Genomic DNA, 22,703 nt, shown 5'->3' with positions numbered 1-22,703 from the left:
TTTAAATATCAATTTTCTGCTGTATCGACACTAGGGCTGTGTTTGATGCATCAATGCAACGATCATCACACACTCCTGGCAAGTATGAATATCAGTAAAACTGCTTCTGTATTGATTCCACAGCACATGCACAGATGTGTGAAATGCACTTAATTCAAATAGCCTACAAGAACAGCATCTAAAAAGATATTGAATAATAAGGTGTCTGAAATGAATGAACAGGAGAATAGGGCATTACTTTGCTTTCCTTTAAAGGAAAGGATTGGCTTTCACCTCTCATTAAAAGCCCAAACTAAAGCCCAGCTCAGTCAAATCTTGTAATATGAGTGACTGTTGTAATATAAAGTCTGCTGTGGGACATGCCTGATAAAACAAAAAAAAGGTATTAAAAGTGCATTAAGCTGTGAAAGAGATCTTGCGTTGTTTCCCAGGTGGCTTCCTTTACACCTTGTATCGAAACACAAACAAGTAAAATAGGTCTATACTTATAGCTATTGGTCAGCTACGGCTAAATCAATTTCCATTTAGTTTCTCTATAGACTATAGTAGACTATTAGCTAAATACTATAGCGTCACATAGACTTACATGAAAAACCTAAAACATTGTTTATGTAATTTGTATCTTTCTATTACCTTCTGCTGTTCATACTGCATTGATCCTGGTCAACTGCCGATACACAGCCCTAATCAATACACTAGTACCAGCTGTGTTTAAACAGCTGGGAGAAAAATGTATGTGTCTAAATTAGATCTGTGCATAAGGTCTTAAAGTGACAGTAGTCAAATAAACCTGCTGCCTCGTCCTTAATGTTAAGCTAGTCTCAGGCTCAGATGACACGGCCATGGTCCGTTAGCTGAACACCAGATGCATATGATACATTTTTCTGAAGACACTTAAGGAGTTTCATCTAATGGGTTAAAATCTACAGGATGTCTGCGTGTTGCGTTCTTTAACGCTCTACCTGGAAACACATTTTGTGACGCCAAACCCCCTCGTGGAAGAAGAACGCTGATGTGAAAAATAAAGCACAGTTTATTTCATTTGTATATTACATTGAATTTTTAATGTGTATTTTTGTTCATATTTTAATAACAAATATAAAATAATAAAAAATAAATGAATGAAATTACATGCCTATTTTGGCCTATATGGTCTGACATACTTTTTTCTTTTATATTTTGTTAGCTTTTAAGACTACATTTTTTAAATAGAGATATTACTTTGGCTATACCACTTGTCATTAGAAAAATACTAAAAACATTTAGAATTTCCTAAAAATATATTGAGATATGTTTTTTTGCCATATCACAGTACTGTAAAAAATAACTTGTGAAATATAATTTTGTTAATGAACAGTGTAGTAACCAGCTTTCTGTGGTAAATTGCAGAAGTAGGACATGATCACGACGAGAGAAGCAAACTATGGCAGAAGCCAGGCTGGAGGACGTGCTGCACAGAGGTTATGATGGTCCAGTCCACTGAACTCCAAACACTGTGACTGCTGAGGTGGTACACTGAGCAGAGCACCATGTTAAAGCCCAGAGAGACTCAGGCTAATTAAGCTTCTCTTAGTTAAGGGAAAAGAAAACAAGATATTAACTGAAAACCCTGAGACTCAGATCTAAGTGAAAGTGAAAGGCTGTGATACTGCTAGTTACTTTGAGTGATGGAAAGAGGCTGACCTTGAGAGAACTGGCTGAGGGGCTCTAGATGGACAGGCAAAGCTTGGCCTGTGTGACATCAGCATTAGTCTTATAAGGTCAGTGGTCTCCAGGACAAAAACACAATGTTCTTTCAGAGCCTTTGTGTTTTTATTTGACAAAATCTGCAGCATTTATTTCCATAAAAGGATACACCAGTTACCCTAGATTAAGTATTTGTGAATAAACAAAAGCTGAAAGTATTTTATGCATAATCAACACTGAATATGCTGAAGTCTCTTGAGTCTTGGTCACAACATTTGAAGAAAATAAAACTCTTGTTTCCAGACAAAGTAAAATAATAACTCTTTATACTTGTGAATAATTCAAATAATGTTGATTTATCCCTACTACACTGTAAATAAATATTTAAAGAATAAGTTACCTGGTTGCCTAAAAATTTTGATTTCATTGAAAAATAAAAATTTGAGTTAATGCAATGAACATTTTTGATAATCGACAATCTTTATTCCAATATTATTAAAATATTTTGTAAGCATATTGGGTAATTGTGTGTGTTTTATTTGTTATGATGCAGTGAAATGGCAAATTGTGCTATTTTTATGATTTATCACATTGTTATGTGGTTCTTCAAATACAATAATATTTTGAGTTTCTATTTACTAAACCAATTTCCTTCATTATATCAACTAAAAATTTTAATTTCAATAAACTCAAAATTAAGGCAACCAGGTTACTTTAAGTTAAACCAACACATTTTGTTTATTTTTTACCATCTATTTTTATATTCTATCATAAGAAACAGTATGGTCATAAGACTGTTCAAAAAGACATGACAGGAAGCCTTCACACACAGATCTCTTTCTAAAGCCTTGACTGTGACAACTTTGTAACTGTAATTACAGGGTCATGAGTTCAAATCATCCCTTTCCAGGATGGCTGCTGAGTTACTCCCTTCTTAACCTTTTTCCAAACTGTGGCCAAGTGATTTGTTGCCACATGTGATCTACCCAAAAGCTCAGTTAACATCATCATTACATCATTTTCAAGGAAGAGGAAACGGCTCTATCACACACCATGTGCACAAGAGCAAATACGATTCTGTGTTGGATATCCTAAAAGCTAAGCATGTGATTTGTCTATCTATGGTATTCATAAAAAACTAAAGGAATTGATAACCGATAACAAGGCACTGAACAATGACTTTGAAATCACAAGTTGAACTAAAGCACATGCGTGTTTCTTAACTCATAAATCCTATTAAATTACACTTCACAGACAGAGAGCTGACTCAAAACATATCTTTCAGCTCTTAAATAAATATTTCCCAATATATTAAATACATCCAACACTAAATTGATTTTTCAGCTCAAAAGTGCATAATGACTTTATATCCTGCAAAAACACTTGGAAGCTTTAGTCCTGTTACTATAACATGTTCAAAGGCACCTGATATGTTTCACAATAAATGAATGGTATTTGATATATTATACATTGCCATAATAAAATGTTTTGCACAACAATTTCTCTGATATACAACGGAATACAGAAAACATTGTTTAGACAACCAAAACAGCAACGCATTGGGCTCATCTTGGAATTCACCCCAACAATGAAAATTGTCCTCATTAATTCACCCTCACCTCATTTCAAAACTGAACATTTTCAAAAAAGAACAGACCTGTCACCAAAAAAGAATGATGATAGTCACCATGAACTTAGGCTTATTGTATAGAAAGAAGCAATGAAAAAAAAGTCCAAAATATCATTCAGCCAACTTCTCCTTTTTATGTGCCATGAAAAAGTCATGCTTGTTTGTTACAACATCAGAGTGATTCAATTGTTATTACATTTTAATTAAATTTGATTTTGGTTTGATTTTTAATTTTGGGGTGAACCATTTCTTTAAATACATGGCTTCTGAATAGGGTTCTAGGTAATTTTAAACGAGGCAAACAGCTCTGTATGACACGCCAGCTGACCCTGACAGTTGACCCGTGTCTCAAACCCTAATTAAATGCTTACCTAGACAGTATTTGTGGGCATGACAAACGTAGCCTACCTATTTGATGCTCAAAATGCTCAGAAAGTTCCAGACGCGTCTATGATGCCCAAAAATGCCGTCTATGTAGACAGCTCACTAGGTTTTGCGACACAACCACTGACTCTGGCTTTGCAGCGTGTTTGGCTCAGCAACTTCATATGAGGCAACCGACAGTTTCGAGATAAATAAATTAAAGGGGCAGTCCCATATACACATGTCACCACATATAATACTAATATATTACCTTAAGCGAGTTGTTTTGTGTAATATCTGCTCAGGTCAAAGCGGTCTGACTGGTTGCTCGTTAGCTGCTTAGCTAGAAGGTCATTCGCAATCGACTGATAGAAATAAAGCCTCCTGAATGAACGTGTGCTCCATAAATTACCTTGTCACTGATGTTTTCCGTGCTGTCAGGGTCTCCTCCTCCTCCTCGTCGTCTCAGCTCCGTCATTTTATCTTATTTCAGTCTAAATGATACATAGATATCGTCGGAGGTCCGCGTTAAAATTAAGCACAGCGGGGTTCGTGTCAGTCTCAGTAATCCGGTTAATTTTACCGACTGTGACCATCAAAGTGTCTCCCGCGGCAGGTGGTGGGACAGACAGCCTGCGTGCATTTGTTTATGCCCGCAGCGGCAGATCTGCTGCTGTTTTGTTAGTTAAGTGAGAGACCAACCTCCCTCTATCTCTCTTTCCCTCTCTCACTCCCCCTATGTCTCTCTCTCTACCTCTCTTACTCACTCAGTGACTCAACATAAAGAGGAAACACTGCTCCACTCTGCGGCTGGAGTTCTAAAACTCTTACGACAGTCTAAGTAACAGTAACAGACGTTTCTGTGGACAATGTGAAGTCAAGGCATCTCAAGGCAATGTTCTTTTTGTAACCTTGACCCTAAAACTCCAATAATATCCTTTTTTGGACTATAGGCTCTCCTATAATTGTTAACACATCAAAGTTAATAATTCTCCTTGGGAAGTTTAATATATAAATGATTATTTATTAAGCCCCTAGGGTTTACAGATCTAAAAAAGTGATAGCCTACACGAAAATGTGTAAATTGCTCGTCTTCTAAAAACTTATGAAGATTCAAGATCGTATCCATTTCAAAATTCTCGGGTAGGCTAACACTATTTTAAGGGGATCATTGTTATTGTTACAGTGTTTATATTTTTAAGTGCCGAGTAATGTAATGAAATAGGTATTAGGGTTATTTAGTCGATCAGTTGATGTAGCCTAATTATTATGCATAGCCTAATTTAGCCCACTGTTATTAACGTGTGACAGGGACCATTTAAATAAAGTGTTACCAAATTCTCTCATCAAATTCACCCTCATGTTGTTCCAAACTTATAACCCTTTTATTTTGTTTAACATGAAGTGACAGTGTCAGCCACATTCACTCTCGGTTTCCCATATAGTCAAAGTGAATGGTGAATAAGACTGTCGTAAGTAGCTAGCTCATGCAGGTTTGAATATGAAGTTATCAAAGCTGTGCAATAGTTGTTACAATGTCAATCATAAGTTTATGACAGCACTGATCTATGAAGATACTTTTGTCTGGAAACACTTCACACTAGTTTTATTTGTTAACATAATGTGTTAACATGAACTAACCGTGAGCAATAGGCTAGTATTTGTTCATCTTTATACATGTTAATAACAACAGCTGCTCATAGTTTGTTTATGTTGCTTCACAGTTTTGATTTTAATAATGTATTAGTAAATGTTGAAATTATTAACAAAGATTAATAAATGCTGTAAAATGGCAGTTCATTATGTAAAGTTTGTAGTGAATTAATGTTAACTAATAAAACCTTTTTGTCAAGTGCTACCATTTGTCTAGATTAATGGTGTAAGGCACGGCAATTGTTTACTTTCATTAATTTTTGTGTTCAAAAAGAAATGTCATGATTCTGTATTATAGATCACACACACATTAAAAACGTTCTATTTTGAACTCTGTAGTAATAAAGGATATTATAAAGTGCAGTGGCAAACAGATGTGTGGTTTTGGCACGTCAGATCGTAACAGATTGTAAGTCTCTTGCTGGCCGCGGTTTACTGGACACCAAATTTAAACATGCATGTTGCAAGAAGGATTGTCTCAAGGATTCATGTTCCACTAGAATGGATCGTTTCTCAGACAAATGAGCGTTCACTTCAGCCGTTGTTCTGGAAACCAGTCATCAAACAACACCTCAGTCCTTTCATCAGAGACTATACTGTTCTTTGTTGTAGTGAAGTTTCCAAGCACAATGAATGCTGTCTTGATGTATTCAACCGCTTTGATTCCATTTTTTTTTTTCATTTAAAAAGTGTGAAATCACATGAGTCGCATATCTTTATACATTTTCTAAAGTAGTCATATTTATAAGTTATTGGCCTACTTGATTTTATATTTATGTACTGCTTTGGAAGTAAAAAAAAACTAATTTGAAGACACTGGTGGTGGTAAACAGCAAGTATTTAATTGAAATTAAATTAAAAAGTATGAGTACCATATCTATTGCGTCATAATAACAGGTATAAGGGTTATTTATGGGGTTCATGTAATTGTTTTTCAACACAAATATACAATGAACATTCAGCTACCACAGTTTTGCACACTAGATACTGTAGTAATGCAGTCTATCACAAGACCACCAAACAGGGACAATCCGTGTGTATTTCATCAGTTCTGGGATCAGTCCTCAACATCCATACATAGAATATAAAAGTCATTCCAGTCATGGGACATGTTCTCTATATATCCGCCTAAAACTGTACACAAAACCATCAGGATCGACTCGTTAGATAATGCCATAAAAAATGAGCCAAACAAAGAAAAAACAATGCCAAAACATGTACAATAAACTGACACAGAAAGTCAGCTGTGTTAGACATGCAACAAGTAACCAAACTTGCTGAGAAAAAAAAAATCAATCATAAAAAAAACAACGTATAATTGCATAAATACTTTGTACAGTTCATCTTGCTGTAAAGAAATGCACCCTTTCAAAATAACAGCCCACAACATAAAAATGCATCTGATAAAACTGTGATTACTCCATGTCTTTGTCTCATCTACATGTCAAGGTGCAAAAATAATTTCAGATTGATATAGCCGTTTGATCTTTGAGCTGCTTGTCGACAGCAAAATCCCAACAGCTTTGTGATGTTATGATTGCACACTGAATTACAGTACATTAATATAGAATAATACAACTATAATGAGTGCATATTAGGCTGTACGGAAATCATACAACAGTGAATAAAAACAACTGCAGCTGTAACATATTTGTCATCTTTTTGTTGTGTCAGACAGTTTTAAGAAAGAAAGAGAAAGAAATTCTCTCTATTAATCAAAGCAGCACTTTTGATAGGTATTGCCCACAGTATCAAAAAAACAAAACAAAAAAGAACAGATAAAACAACAAACCTATTATTTCATAGTCTTACCTACGGTACAGAGAAACTAGGCTTCCAGTCCTTCAAAAAGTGTTCAATCCCTTTTTCTTTACACATGACAAATTTCAAGCTACAGTCTTTCATCAAATGTAAATGGAGTTAAAACATCAGTAACTATTGCTTTTGATCCTCTACAGACGTTTAAACTGGTGCAACATCGCAAACGGTTAAAATTGAAATGTTAGGAATAAGAATAGTGAAAAAGTAACAAAGCTAGTGTCAGGAAGTAACATTTAAGTCAAATAGTTCCTATTAGTTAAGAATAACATAAAGAATTGCATTAAGGACTGTCAGAGAAGTAAAACATCCAATATTCAAACAAGTATTAACTCTCTACACTTCTGAAACATATTTTATATTATAGTCCATCAACTGACATTCTGTCTTTGAAACATATATAAAAAGATTTAAATAATTAATCCTGTCATTAAAAAAAAAAAAAAAAACATGATTTAAAGTGGTAAAAATCATCGGACTTTGATTCTAAATTCAAAATGTACATACTTTCACTGATCTACTGTTAAAATATATGATAGTAGTTACAAATCAAGGCAGTTTGGTAACAAAATATAAACAAACAAAAAAACTCTGTCAATGGCAACTGGCTGATACTGTGGGCAACACTTCAACAGAACATATAAAATGAACATATTAAGTAAGCATTTGCATAACTAGACAAGCTAGTAATGTCAACCCACAAACATTTATCAACATTCATAGTCCCCAATATTATTCCCGCTGGGATGCTGTGACTTGTGACATTGACTACGCACACACACACACACACACTCACATTTTTGTTCATTTAAAGCCAAGAGTGATTTTTAACATACTGTAATACTATATTACAAGCAATGTGTTGTTTTCATTTCTTCTTTTATCTCTTAATAATGACTTTTTGTTTCACTGTATCTAGTTAAAAATGCCATTGTTAAGTATTTACAATATAAACAAATGTCATCTCGTTTCATCAGGAAGCGTTTTATACGCATTGCTTTTTCTAAAATCTAAACATTGCTGACTTCGTGGATGATGCCAATGAGACGACGGCGCAAACTGCAAAAGAAAATGCATGAAGGGAAAAGTAAACTAACAATCATTTCTCTTTAATGGTCACACTTCTGCGATATATGAAATTATGAGCATTAGTGATCCCATTTTGGTCTACGTCAGCGATTTACCAATGGGTTTTGCACGGGGAGCTGTGAAATGTGGTTTTTTTTTAGGGTGGTTGGGTATTTTGAGCTTTGGGCATGTGATGCAGGATGAGGGTGATCTAGTTTCTTGGGCTTTCTTCAGAGCCCCGCTCATGCTGCAGGTTGTAGTAACAGTTCTGACACACACGCACAGGAGAGGAGATTTTCAGCCGTTTGATCTCGGACTGAAAGCGACTGCACCTGAGGGAACGAGCAACACATTGTGAAACACTGAAAACTAGCTGAAAAATTATTTATTCACTGAAATCATAGTCATTTTAAAGCTTATTTAACATACAGTTATGATCATATATTATAAATACTAAACCAAAAATAATATGTCTTACTTCTGGCAGAAGACCTGACCACAGTTTCTGCAGTGGTGGCGTCTTTCAGTGAGGGAGAAACGCACTGTGCATCCGGAGCAGCTGTCCACCTGTTCATCCTTCACCCAGTGATCAGCAGTAGAGCGTCCTGGTTGATCACTGACAGACCAGCTGAACACACGGCCACGGCCGTCGCCTACCAGGATCTTACTGTGGTCTCTGAGTATACAAGAATATCCTGTTATCAACTGTTATCTTGTTAAGAGACAATTCATTTGATACCTTCAGAGAAAACACTGGCATGTCAATATAAGTTCTATGTCGATACTTCAAATGTCACTAAAAGCTAATTTGGAAAGTAGTTTAACACAAATAAATGTGGTTTCACATGACAGAATTAGCCTATACAGCATCCGCGTTCGTGGCGCTGCTCCCGTTAAAGCATTTCTCTGTAGCTCAAAGGCGCATTAAATCTATTATATTGATATTATTCAATTGTATATTTAATTATTTTATTACTATTAGTAAGATTAAGATGTTATCTCTCAAACATAATTTATCCTTATTTTTGTCAGTTTTTTTACAACCTAAAGAAGTTAATCAGAAAAATAATAGCTAACTGCACCATTTCTGAAAATGCTTGTACTGATTTAAATAGTCTTTATATATATATATATATAACATTATATAAATAAAAATGTTAGGTTACAGCTCCAACTGTCGCAGATAAAACTTTTTTTTCCCCTGATGTTATTGTAATTGAACCAGAACAAATAACTTTTTTAGGTTTGAATGATCTGAATAGGTTCTCGTTCAAAACTGTGACTGGCTTGCCTGCATGTGCAAGGCTTACATTAAAGATTGTTGCTATATGACCGAACATTTTACTGTACCAACCATTTTTATGGATCCTAAAATTTTGCATACAGGACAAATGAGCTGCCCTGTGTACAAATCCATGGGTTTCGTCACATAAGGCAGTCCTGTCAGACAAGCTGTCCCACTTTGCTGGGATATTCTTTTTAATACTTCCTAATTTAGCAATAGGCCTATTATTTGTGAAAATAGTAAGCAGTTAATTGCCAAATTGCAATTATCTCATTACTCTCTGCATTTTACACATTTTTGGGATGTGAAATACGTGATATAATTTGCGATATGTGCAAAATTATGCATAGAAACGACTGGAGGGAACTTATGCAACAATGCATTTTTTAGGGATGACATCATCAGGAACACCATTTTATCAGTTAGATGGAAACAGGGCAAAGACAGCAAATTTCACTATCTTTTTTGCACGAACAAAATGTGTGAAAAGTGGATGGAAGTTCAATGGTTAATATTAAATCGCAGTAGAAACACGGTAGAAATCGGTTTCTCTTTTATCCACATTTGCAGCACAAACACAGAGCACCTACTTTGAAATGGCAAGTGAGGTGATTTCCGCAGGATGAGCGTTGTCCTTGCGGTCAAACGCTGTGTGCATGGTGAGTTTGCTCCGGAACACCAGCTGTCTCTCCCATCTGTAGCCTGTTCAGGAGACAAAGCAACCAGTAAAGAACATGCCAGTTGCTCACATAAAAAACACTATCATAAGAATCCTCCAAAAAAAGAGAACAGCACTTGTATGACAATGCTAATGATAAACGGAGTGAACAGCCACACTTCTGAAATCTATGAATTTAAATACATTTTGCGTCCATACATTTAAATTCAATTAATTAAAGTATTTACTGATCTCGCTTTAGTCTACATCATACCTTGTAAATTGTTATGCCAATAACATAACTATTTTTTTGTAATAAAAAATAACAAAATTAGAATGAAATTTAGTAAATTAGGTTTAAATGAGAAATAAATAAATCAAATATATATTTGATTAAAATCATGTTTAAAAATAATTGTATTATACGACACGGCTGGTTTTAATCTACCGCACCTGGTTTGAGTTTGTTGTAGGACCGAACCTCCATAGTACTGGGCTGAAGAGGCTGTGGCATTGGACCATGTGAGGGTGCTGAGTGCGGTTGGGAATGTGGTTGTGAGGGAATTCCTGGTCTAATCTGGCCCTCCGAGTAGTTTACAAAAACAAAGCCATCCTTCTCATCAATGCTGAGCGTGTCCGACCAGCGGCGGGAATCATCAGACCCACTGTCCACGGACCACGAGGCTCCGTTGCGAGGTTTGGGTCTGTGAACGGTACTGCTGGGCTGGCTGTTTGAGGTCCGAGGCTTGGGGTCCTGACTGAGGCTGGCTTCCTCTCCTTCAGACTCACTGCTGTCATCGTCTGGAGCATCACGACCCTCTGGAAGAACAAGAGGTTATTTAATTTGAAAAGATCAAATAAAAGTCAAAAGAAATTCTTATAATACATAAATTAAAGTTAAAATGCTCATATCATCTTTGCAATATTACAGCACAAATGACATTCAAAAGGTGCAATAGGGGATGTTTTACCAATCTCTCCACAGCAGTCTGGCACCTCGGGGGGCTCGGCAGGATCTGGAGCAGGGGTTTCTGGGACTTGCAGAAATTCGGTTCTCCAGAACTACAACATAAAGTCACTTGTCAAAAACTTTTATCTGTTGAATGCTTTTAAAGACACAGAATAGAAAGCAGGGAAATTCAGGTGAAGGCTATTACCCTGACAACACCATCTGAGTGTCCTGTAACGATAACATTCTGTGTGTCCCACTCGTTCATCTCTGAGACGCAGCAGCAGAGGATTTGCTGGCTGCGGCCGGTGAAGGTGTTGGTGCTGGCGATGGGGCTTCCATTAATGCTCCACACATGGATGTAGGTGCCAGCACAGGACACTATATCACCCTACACCCACACAGAGAATACTTCAGTTAGTTCTGAGGCATTATTTTATAATGAGGCATCATAAAAAGCAAGAAATTAAATACAATTATTTTTCAAAATAATGTAAATACCATTTCACTTATTAAATAGAAAATGAATTAATATTCAGGCAAGCACATTTGTTAAATGCATTACAATTTCTGAGAACTTGATCAAAGAATTATATAATTATTAATCAGACCAAATGAAGGTTTGATGAGTTGGCAGTCATTTTTGATTAGTTGATAAGAATAAGAATAATAAAATATTATATTTGTATAAGCATTATAATATATTATTGATTTTTTTATTGCCCTAATCATTTTTTTGTGAGTGCTTATTAAATGGCTTAAATAAAAGTTTTAAATGTAGTTTAAACAACACTTGTCACTCAGTTAACCTCACAGATTTTTCAAAGTGAAACATTTTTTTATGTATTATTTTTCTAATGTTGGTAATAATTTTAAATGTTATATTAGCCAATAAAAATAACAATACTAATATTAATACATTATTATATTTTCATATTAATTGTTCCATTGTGATTATTTATTATTAAAAATATAGTTTAGCTATTTATTTTATTGTCCCTATAAACCATAAAATTGCAACAATATTGTTTTCATAGTTTTATGTGAGTGATTACTAAATGGTTAAACTAAAAGATTTTAAATGTAGTGTAAACAACATTTGTGACTATTAGAAAGCATTATTTTGGACTCACAGTAAGCTCGTTGATGCAGAGTGCCGAGACTGGAGCCCGGTGGCCCCTTAGCTGGGTGACGAAAGACAGCTTATTCAGGTCCCAAATGATGCATGTACGGTCCCGAGAGCCACTCACGACAATGTGGTAAGCTGATGATGCTGTGAGACATGTAACTGCATCTGTGTGGCCCAGAAGAGCCTGGAAACATACATGCATATATCGTCAACATTTAAAACATAAGTAGGTTTAGCAAATGTAGAGTCTAAAGAAAACAAATATATTATATTTATTTGGAGTGAAAAGAATCAAACAAGCAGGCAGCATTAAATCAAATACAAAACAAAATCTATCATGTGTTAATAACAGTTACCTGTTTGAGTGCGATGGTCTTTGCTTTCTCTTTAGATGACCCGGTCTCCCAAACACAGATAGCTGTGCTGAATCCTCCAGTAATGACCAGTTTGGGATTGGGGCAGATAGAACACAATATCTGCCCCCACTCAGACAGACACTCATATACTATCCCAGCCTATGAGACGAACACAACACACGAACATAAGACTATATATACAGAATAAACCAACACCACACACTAGAACTAGTGGGCACTACTACACAGCTAGTGAAATACAAATCATCTGAACAACACTGTATTGTATATATTTAAAGAAATTATTTTAGAAAATAAAAATAGAAATAAAATACTGCAAAGAATTTAAAATGCTTCCTATAAAGCAAAGACATTCTCATAAAATGGTCTATTAATGCTGCTACTCAGCAGAATAGAGAAAATAAGTACTCTACTGCCATACTTCAAGTCTGGGGTCAGTAAGATTTATTTTTTAAAGTAATCAATACTTTTATTCAGCAAGGATGCATCAAAGTGATCAAAAGTGACAGTAAAGAAAGATTTATATTGTTACAAAAATATACATTTGAAATAAATGCAGTTTTTTTTACTACCTATCCATCAAATAATCCTGAAAAAATACAACTTTTTCTACCAAAGAAATGCACTGTTTCAAGAAAAAATGTATTCAGCACCAAATCAGCATATTAAAACGATTTCTAAAGGATCATGTGACACTAAATATTAAAGGGATAGTTCACCCAAAAATGAAAATTCTGTCATCATTTACTTACCCTCATGTGGTTCCAAACCTGTATGAGTTTCTTTGTTCTGCTGAACACAAAAGAAGATATTTGGAAGAATGTTTGTAACCAAGCAGATATAGCAACCATTCACTACAATATTAGGGAAAAATACTATGGTATTGAATGGTTGCTCTATCTGCTTTGTTGCAAACCTTTTTCTAAATATATTTTGTGTTTAGCAGAACAAAGAAACTCATACAGATTTGGAACAACATGAGGGTAAATGTAAATGATGACAGAATTTTCATTTTTGGGTGAACTATCCCTTTAAGTTTTCAATCAAAAAAATGCAGGCTTGGTGAGCATAAGACACTTCTTTCAAAAATCGACCCCAACCTTTTCAACTGTATTTAATATAAAAGTAAAACACAAAGCACATTTTATGAATATGCAAAGCTTTGCAGAAGCTCTCATCCCAAATGCATTTTAGGATCTGACAGCCAGTCACAACAGCTGCTGAAAGCACTGTAACTAAACAGAAGAACTTGTATGTTGCAAATGACCTTGTCAGACTCATAGTTGGAGAGGCGGCAGCTGAGGTCCGCATAACCCCAGGCAAAGGTTTTATTCCAGGCAGGAGGAACCAACACCTTGTTCTGCTCAACAGCCAGAATGCCCTTGTCAGTGCACACGATCTGACCCACTGGCTCTTTCAGCTCTGTAAGACACAAAAGACACACACAGAGCTCATTTAAATGCTTTGCACTGTATGGCCAGAACTGTTAACAATATTCAAAACTCATTATTTTTTCATTATACTCAAAATATTATTTTTGAACGAACAAGTTTTAACAAATAAAAACCAGTATTACAATATATTAAGTTATTAAATAAATTGTTTGATATTTATATACTTTAATACAACAATAATGTATATGACAGAATATAAAACCAGTGGTAGCGACCAAAAAATGGTATTCAATAGATGGGCTGTTTGGATCTGACATTTGATCATGACAGCGCATGTAATGCTACACTTCCATCCAATCTGCATCACCTTTGACAGGAGTGAGTGAGGGGCGCAAGTTGTCCAGATGATGGAAGAAGATCTTGTCTAAGGTTGAGTTGATTGTAACAGGCACACCAGGTACCTCTCCATTTGACTTACTGCGCACCCGCTTTGGAGGATGGGGCTTCTTAAACAGCTAAAAGAATAGAAACACAGAGGTTAAACTGGCTAATGAAACAAAACAGACACCAGGATCTACTGTACAGTGGTACCAAAAGGTATATGGAGTCACACATAATGTATGAATTTAATTACATTAAATGCAGAATATCAAACCAAATGGCCTTGGCAAACAAATTACTTTTCAATGACATTTAAACAATTGGTGTCACAGTAATTTTTACAAGATGTATGAAGTCAAATTTGCACAAGGTGTCCAAGCAGAACAACCACAGACGAAGTTCATGACATTTTCAAAAAAGAATTTGCAAACCTGTTTTGGGATCTGGCCGAAGTTGTTGATGAATCCAATGGTAGCAGTTTCTTTAAGTGGGTCATTGATGTTGTAGATGTCCACCTGGCCCTCATAGAAGAGATGGTGGAAGACATTGACTGCCTCCACCGCTGGAGGACCCTGCTGCTTGTAACCAAAGATCAAGTCGATCCATTCATGCAGATGGGAGCTGACATAGTCACACTCCAAAGCCTGAAAAAACACACACAGGTTACAAACCTATTTCAGGCGATGGCCTTAAGATTTTCTCTGACATTTAGGAGAACAGTATTAAACATCTGTATTAGAAGAGTATGACACACAGAGTCTCTTTCCGACCACCGGCTCCATCAGGGAACAATATTACCTCTCTGTGAACCCTGATGAACTCTCTCGGATCTCCTTTTGCCCACGGAGGAAGAATAACGTCTCCAAGCTTGGTGCCATTCTGTTTACTCCCTTTAGTAAAAATTTGATCAAATTAAATAACATACTTGTATAAAAATAAAAGAGAGAGACTATATTCAGGGTACAAATGAGGATAGTTGTCCAACTTGTCCTTACCAAGGTCGAAGTTGTTGGAATTGAGCAGGAACTCAGGAAGGTAGAAGAACTCAGGGATGAGTTCCTTCACATCAGCCATATTGTGTTTGGAAGCAGAGAGCCAACCCTCTCGTATACTATGAAACATTCGGTCTGCCAGATCAAAATGTCCTCCCTAAAAAACACAGATGAAACTAACATGAAACTCTCTTTAATCTGGATCAACTACTAAAGGCCCGAAGATGCCATGTTTATTTTGGAGACAGTTGGTCTTCAGTCTGTTCTTCTAGTTTTGTTTTTTATTTTCGATGCTATGTGAAGGTTTTATTTAGTAACATTTATTACAAAATCTATTTCCACCTGCATAACAAAGGGTGTAGAAGAATGGAAAAACAGTAGTTTCTGTATTAGGCTCAAATTTATTTTCCTTCTTTGCACCACAGTTGGTGAGAAAAACTGAGACGAACCTGAAGCCTGAGGAAGATCTGTGTGAACGGCTCCATTCTGACCAGATATGAGGCCACGATCATTGCGGATGAGTAATGAGTGCCGTAATGATACGCCGGAGTCTCGCCTGTGAAGAAACAAAAACATTACAAAAAAGTTTTCATTATCAACACAACTCACCAATTGTTAGCAGGGGTCTTTGACTCACCATTAGGGTCCTCCCAGTCTTTGAATCTTTTCTTGTACTGGATCAGTCTGTCATCTGTCTGTGCTCCCATTGGTTTGGATAAGTTTCGGAATGTCTTTGGATTGTTGAGGTCCAGTTCCTGTGGAATAATAAAACATATTTAACAAATTGCAAAAGAAAAAAAACCCTTAAAACATGTACTAATACCTCAACAGAATGTAAACTGGATCCTTTTTATTACAGGGAATGATCAAGGACATGTTTGTACCTCAGAATCAAAATCTGCCAAGATCCATGGGAAGACTGGATACTGCATCAGGTCATTGTATGACCTGCCGGCCAATGTGTTGAGATGCATCAGATACTGGAAGTTGCTAATTTCTCCTCTCTGCAAATAAAGAGTATTTCATGAGCAACACTGCAAAAAACTAAACAAACAGACAAAAAATTGTAATGTGAAGATACAGCACCTCCCATCTTTGGGTCACTGACTTCTCTCCGACCAGTGTACTAAGAAGACCAGACCTATTAACAAAAATAAACACATATAAATGTTTATTCGATAAATAAAGTCTAAATACACTTCATAATCTTATAATATGATGGCGACTTACCCCTGTTCCACACTAGTGTTGGGACGTTGCCCAGAGACGGATTCTGAGCTGTCAGCTAGTGAGGGAACAACTGCCAGGAACCTAGAAAACAAGATTTGGCTTTAACCGCCGTGAAAGTTTGGAAGTATATTATGCTAATTCCTGTGTTCCACTAGCAGATTTTAAGTTGTACGCTTCAGAAAAAGCAAAGCCACAAATCGTAAATGCTGAATGACATCTGTGGTGACAATGTAACCAAGCATTTTTCTGAGATTCTCCTACACTTAAAAGGCAGAACAGTCAGTTTATAAAATGTCTCGCTGACATACACTCCCTTTTCAGGTTTTGAAAAAAAAGAAAGAAATTAATACTATTGCTTAAGGACATATTAAATTGATAAAAAAAAAGTGACAGGAAAGACATTTACAACATTATATAAGATTTCTGTTTCATATAAAAACGTTTTTTTTTTTTTTTTTTTACTTCCTATATCATTAGAAAAATGGTGCAAAAATATATTTTAAAAATGTGTTAGATTCCATAAAAATATTAAGCAGTACAAGCTGTTTTCAACATTGATAATAAATAATAAGAAATGTTTCTTAAGCACCAAATCAGTATATTAGAATAATCTTTGAAGGATTATGCAACACCAAAGACTAGAGTAAAGAGGTTAAAAAAATCTGCTTTGCCATCAAATTAATAAATTATATTTTAAAATCTATTGAAATAGGAAACATTTTACATTGTAATAATATTTTACAGTAAGAAAGTAAAAAATCGTATCGACCCAAAAGTATGAAAAGGGAGTTTATTTCTTTTATTTTCTAAATCAAGTCTCAAAAAGACAAAAAAAAACAAATGCAAAACAAAACAAAAAAATCACTGGTAAATCAAGTAAAATCACTCCATGACTTGCAACTTAATGCAGTTGTTTATGAATTGTCTATTATAGTTGTTTATGAATGTGCAGTACACCTGCTCTAATAAAGTAAAACTTCTCAATGAATTGCTGCAAAAATGGGGAGCTACAGTGTGTGGCAGGGAACCCGAGAGAAATGTTGTATAATTAATACAGTTTGACATCCCTTTCTATTAATAGCTTAATAGCCGAGTATGACAACATCTGAGAGGACAGTGCGAGATTTAATCTAAAATGATCAAAACCTGTGACATCCACATCCAAAATAGCGTCAGCTAGTGGGATGCTGCCTTAAGAAGCACCAGTGTTTACAATACCTCTGATACACTTTGTTCCGGACTCCTTTTTGGAAAGCCAACAAATAGTTTCTTCCATCTCCGGAAAACACTTCTACTGCCATAGGCTGTGAGGAAGACATAGTGTGCATAATGAACATAATGTATAACTTCATAATTTAACTTCATTATCAGCCTTAACATCAAAGCTGCCCAGTGTAATCTGGGTTCTAGCAACGGATTAAGCCACACGGTTCATTTGCACACCTGAAGCAGGTAGCGCCGTTTGTGCACCTCTCTGATGTCTTCGTAAGCAAAGATGCTGCAGCTTCGTTTCAGCTGACTCTTGCTCTGCCGGGCCCCTCGGGGGATGATAGGCTCATGCAAACTGCAAATGTCACAAAAACAAAAAGTGCAACTACTAAAACAGTGGTTCTCAACCAGGTGGCATCATCAAAGCTCCAAAGCACCCGCAGAATGCCTTATATTACTAAATTATTATATTAAATTAATCTAAAAAGAATCACAGAATTAAATAACAGATTGAATCGTAAAATAGTTCATTTAAAACAATTCCCATTTCACTTAATGAAAAAAAGTTAGCGAACAAGCAGCTGTGTAATAATCACAGCAGGAATACTTGAATATCTTATCTTATATGGGAATATTGTGTTGAACAATCAAAAAGGTTGAGAAAAAATGCACTAAAATTATTAGAGACTATGTCAGAAAATATCTGATAAGCAAGAAAAGAGTGGAAAATGGCAACTGGGTTGATTGGGACACTTTTTAAATTCATTTCAATAGCAAAAAGTGTCCCAATCTTACCTGAATTCACTCCTACATTAAAAAGAAATTCATTGATGTAAAACAAAAAACTAAAATTAAAAAACATAAGTAATTTTATTTTTTAAATCTGCATTTTGGGTCAGTAGGAAGGAATACTGAATTTTACTTCTTCTACAAGTGAGTCTTTGTAATTAGTTAAGAGCAGAAACTAACTTTGCAGGGAGTGTCTCAATGTCTCTAATCTCTCTGGTAACAGTCATGGTGAAGCCGTCGATCACATAGAAATGTTCTTTCCCAAATAAGAGCAGCCCTTCACTGGTGTCCAGACCCTGAACCCGAGCACAGCGGTACATGTGCTGGATCTGTCGGGAAAAAAAACATGGAAAACATATTCTCAGTACATCATTCATATCAATCAATCCAGATTATCCATGAAGTAAAATGAACAATCATCCAACCTGGCTAATTTTACTAATTACTTTTTATACAGATGGGGGATAATCTGACAGTTTATTAATAATCAAAGTAAAGCCTTATCCAAAGACCTAAATTTTCAAAGCAACTGAGACTGCCAGTAAAACAATTTGCAGTTATTGAGCAACGTGACTAGGATGTTGTGGAGGAAGAGGTGGAGCCGTGTAGTGCTGCAGACCTTCTCTCCCTCCTCCAGCAGGCGGAGCAGCGTGGTGTTGTCGGTTTTCTGTTCCTCGTCCATAGCTCCTGACTCCAGTAACTCCTGCAGCTGGTCTTGACTGTCCTCATCAGCCCCATCTGCTGTGGAGCGGGACCGTTTTAAAGGGGCCTTGACCAGCCCTGAAACATAACACAGCACAGAGTCAATACACAACACACTCAAACTTTTAATAGATAGACAATCATATTATCTGGAAGACAGGTTCTCTCATTAAATTTAAAGAGTCGGCAGAATTACCTTTTACTAACAAGTTAGTAGTAGTTGTAAAGTATGTCAAGTCTTTTGAAAAAGGAGAAGAATTCACTGAATTGAAAACAGTACGTCTTTTCTATATGCTATATACATCGACAATCCAAATGTATAACCAATAATTGTAAAACTCAATGTATAATGTGCACCACTGAGAACTTGGTATTTACTTTCGGTAGTAGTTTCACTGTAACATAATAATGACCTTTGACCCTTGCGATGGTGTCCTCTCCATGTTCAGGCTCCTGTTGTGTGGTCTCTCCCTCTGTGTTCTGCTCTATGGAGTGCTGGTACATCCCCGGGTTCCCTGACAGCAGCCGCATGTAATACTCCTTACTGTCATAGCTGATCGCTCGGCGGTAGCGCACTGGTTTCTGGAAGGATTGAAATTGAACAAGAATTGTTTAATATGATTAAATCACTTCTTATGTCAACCTTGATGGAAAACCTTTATAAATAAAAATACGATCTTGCAAGTATGTGACAGCCAGAGGAATCCAGTCAGAGGCATACAAACACACTTTTGGCTCGAAACAGAAATGTGGGTCACTCCTTAAAGGTGTCATAAAACTGGCATTTTTTATTTAGTTTTACTGTAGTTTGAGGTCAACTTCTGACATTTGTGGTTTTTAAAATCAAAAACATCATGATGAATAAGTAATAGGCTATTTTGTACCCGGGTTCTGAGGATCTATCCTAGAACGCTCGGTTCATATTGATTTTTCCGCATTGAAGACTTGTAAGTAATTGCCCACGTTTAGGATTGGATAAAATTTGCCAATTTTACTGAGCTTCAGCTCCCCTGTCAGTACACATGAGGTATTGTTTTAAAAGCGTGTGGGGAAACGGCAACTGGCAACCAGAATGAATCGCCCACAGGGCTTGCAAAATATCTTGGCCCGCCCAATAGGTGGTTATAACCACACACTGTACACACACACACACACACACCATGATGTTGGGCTATGTGAGCCCTGGCCCATACATGTCCGAGTCTTATTCTATATGTTAGACACTTACACATAAATAATCAATAGATGTCAAACGATATGTACCAATGCAATAATATCACATATAAAAAAAAATGTTTTACTCGCATTAGTGTGTTGCTTCATTCATTCATGTAGTCTCATCCTGTTTGCAAATCCAGTCTATAGTTTACAAATGAATCCATGGTGGAATGAAGGAATAAATGTGCAATGTCTTCCCCATGTGAGCTGGATATTCTATAAAAATAAAGTTCCTCCATGCATTCATAACATTGGAATCTGAATGAAGGTTATGCGGCATGCTTATTCCTTAGAAGTTCGATCTGATTTAGCTCTATGTAGGTCTATTTCATGTCAGTGGCACGAGTCGGGCCACAGAATCAGGCGTTGCTCATCTTATGTTGGTATTTCACCACACACTTGTTGTAAAGGGTTGGCATATTCTGAGATCGATTGTTTGCTGGGCCTGGTGTCAATAAAAGCTTTTCTTTGACTAACAAGGAAGTTTTTAGCTCTGGAACTTACAGGATATTCTAATATTCTTACATGAACTTTCATATATCAAAAGCTCAAGGGAAAGATTTCTTTCTGATTTCTCAATTCATGACCCCTTTAAAAAATTCCCATACTAATTATATATATATATATATATATTTGAACACCCAGCTATTTTGCAAGTTCTCCCACTTAGAAATCATGGAGGGGTCTGAAATTGCAATCTTAGGTGCATGTCCACTGTGAGAGACATAGTTAAAAAAAATCATACATTGTGATTTCTGGAATTTTTTTTAAATTACTTATATGTATGATACAGCAAATAAGTATTTGAACACCTGAGAAAATGAATGTTAATATTTGGTACAGTAGCTTAGTTTCCAATTACAGAGGTCAAACTTTTGCTGTAGTTTTTCACCAGATTTGCACACACTGCTCCTCGACACAGATCTTCTCTAGATCAGTCAGGTTTCTGGCCTGTCACTGAGAAACATGGAGTTTGAGCTCCCTCCAAAGATTCACTATTGGGTTTAGGTCTGGAGACTGGCCAGGCCACGCCAGAACCATGATATGCTTTTTACAGAGCCACTCCTTGGTTATCCTGGCTGTGTGCTTCAGGTCATTGTCAGGTTGGAAGACCCAGCCTCGACTCATCTTCAATGCTCTAACTGAGGGAAGGAGGTTTACAGTGCAGTCGCCCTGTCCCCTGTGCAGAAAAACACCCCCAAAGCCTGATGCTACCATGCTTCACAGTAGGGATGGTGTTCTTGGGATGGTACTCATCCGTCTTCTTCCTCCAAACACATTTAGTGGAATTATGACCAAAAACCACCACATGACTTTCTCCCATGACCCCTCAGGATCATTCCAAATGGTCATTGGTAAACTTAAGATGGGCCTGGACATGTGCTGGTTTAAGCATGGGGAAACTTCCGTGCCAATTGGGCATCGTTTAAATGCCATGGCCTACCTGAGCATTGTTTCTGACCATGTCCATCCCTTTATGACCAACATGTACCCATCCTCTGATGGCTACTTCCAGCAGGATAATGCACCATGTCACAAAGCTCAAATCATTTCAAACTGGTTTCTTGAACATGACAATGAGTTCAATGTACTAAAATGGCCCCCAGAGTCACCAGATCTCAACCCAATAGAGCATCTTTGGGATATGGTGTAACGGGAGCTTTGTACCCTGGATGTGCAGAGGCAGAATTAAGAATAGAAATAAGGCAGTTCTGAAGTCGAAAGGAAGTCAAACAAAGTATTAGTATGGTGTTCCTAATAATTCTTTAGGTGAGTGTGTACACATATACATATTATATATATATATATAGATACACACACACATATATAAAAAAATATTTTGGGGAGAAAAACAATCTGCATGGACATGCTGTTTATCAACTTTCTATTAAATCATCTAAATACAAGTAAAGGAAACTGTAATTAAAGGTGAAGTATGTAATTTCTGCACAACTAACAACACCAAACAAAACTAACTTTTTTTGTTTGAGGAGCCCAAATGGGCCACACGTAATAACACTGGCTCAACCAATGGAGAGATTTTAGGATGGGGCTACAGTATCTGTTTGCTGAACATTGAAACAATGAACAATGGTCTTAATTATGCGGTTCTGTTTGGTGCCGACAATTACATAATTCCACATGAATACCAATCATTAGTAAGTTGCAACT

The 22,703-nt window shown here is 36.3% G+C and overlaps 2 protein-coding genes across 5 annotated transcripts in view; both read right to left on the bottom strand.

Annotated features, from left to right (window-relative positions):
- The window catches only part of cds1 (CDP-diacylglycerol synthase (phosphatidate cytidylyltransferase) 1), a 33,106-nt gene extending 28,666 nt beyond the window's left edge, over window positions 1-4,440 (bottom strand). Inside the window, exon 1 of the mRNA XM_067438420.1 lies at window positions 4,092-4,440. Within this exon, the coding sequence (XP_067294521.1) occupies window positions 4,092-4,157 (66 nt within the window). The 5' untranslated portion in view covers window positions 4,158-4,440. The remainder of the gene's footprint in view (window positions 1-4,091) is intronic.
- A 1,712-nt stretch (window positions 4,441-6,152) lies between these two features.
- wdfy3 (WD repeat and FYVE domain containing 3) overlaps window positions 6,153-22,703 on the bottom strand; it is an 89,991-nt gene continuing 73,440 nt past the window's right edge. For all 4 annotated transcript variants that reach the window (XM_067438414.1, XM_067438412.1, XM_067438413.1 and 1 more), the window contains 23 exons: window positions 19,727-19,895; window positions 19,231-19,391; window positions 18,792-18,940; window positions 18,057-18,177; window positions 17,832-17,917; window positions 16,614-16,694; window positions 16,470-16,524; window positions 16,268-16,387; window positions 16,021-16,138; window positions 15,833-15,939; window positions 15,387-15,540; window positions 15,190-15,281; window positions 14,823-15,035; window positions 14,378-14,525; window positions 13,884-14,038; window positions 12,596-12,754; window positions 12,244-12,423; window positions 11,319-11,501; window positions 11,133-11,223; window positions 10,615-10,980; window positions 10,094-10,205; window positions 8,697-8,894; window positions 6,153-8,550 (listed from right to left, as the gene is read on the bottom strand). In XM_067438414.1, the coding sequence (XP_067294515.1) occupies window positions 8,430-8,550; window positions 8,697-8,894; window positions 10,094-10,205; window positions 10,615-10,980; window positions 11,133-11,223; window positions 11,319-11,501; window positions 12,244-12,423; window positions 12,596-12,754; window positions 13,884-14,038; window positions 14,378-14,525; window positions 14,823-15,035; window positions 15,190-15,281; window positions 15,387-15,540; window positions 15,833-15,939; window positions 16,021-16,138; window positions 16,268-16,387; window positions 16,470-16,524; window positions 16,614-16,694; window positions 17,832-17,917; window positions 18,057-18,177; window positions 18,792-18,940; window positions 19,231-19,391; window positions 19,727-19,895 (3,339 nt within the window). In that variant the 3' untranslated portion in view covers window positions 6,153-8,429. The remainder of the gene's footprint in view (window positions 8,551-8,696; window positions 8,895-10,093; window positions 10,206-10,614; window positions 10,981-11,132; window positions 11,224-11,318; window positions 11,502-12,243; window positions 12,424-12,595; window positions 12,755-13,883; window positions 14,039-14,377; window positions 14,526-14,822; window positions 15,036-15,189; window positions 15,282-15,386; window positions 15,541-15,832; window positions 15,940-16,020; window positions 16,139-16,267; window positions 16,388-16,469; window positions 16,525-16,613; window positions 16,695-17,831; window positions 17,918-18,056; window positions 18,178-18,791; window positions 18,941-19,230; window positions 19,392-19,726; window positions 19,896-22,703) is intronic.

Source organism: Pseudorasbora parva, chromosome 3 (assembly GCF_024679245.1).
Source record: "Pseudorasbora parva isolate DD20220531a chromosome 3, ASM2467924v1, whole genome shotgun sequence".
NCBI lineage: Eukaryota > Metazoa > Chordata > Actinopteri > Cypriniformes > Gobionidae > Pseudorasbora > Pseudorasbora parva.
The sequence above is the reverse complement of the archived record's forward strand: the minus strand, read 5'-3'. Positions and strand labels throughout refer to the sequence as shown.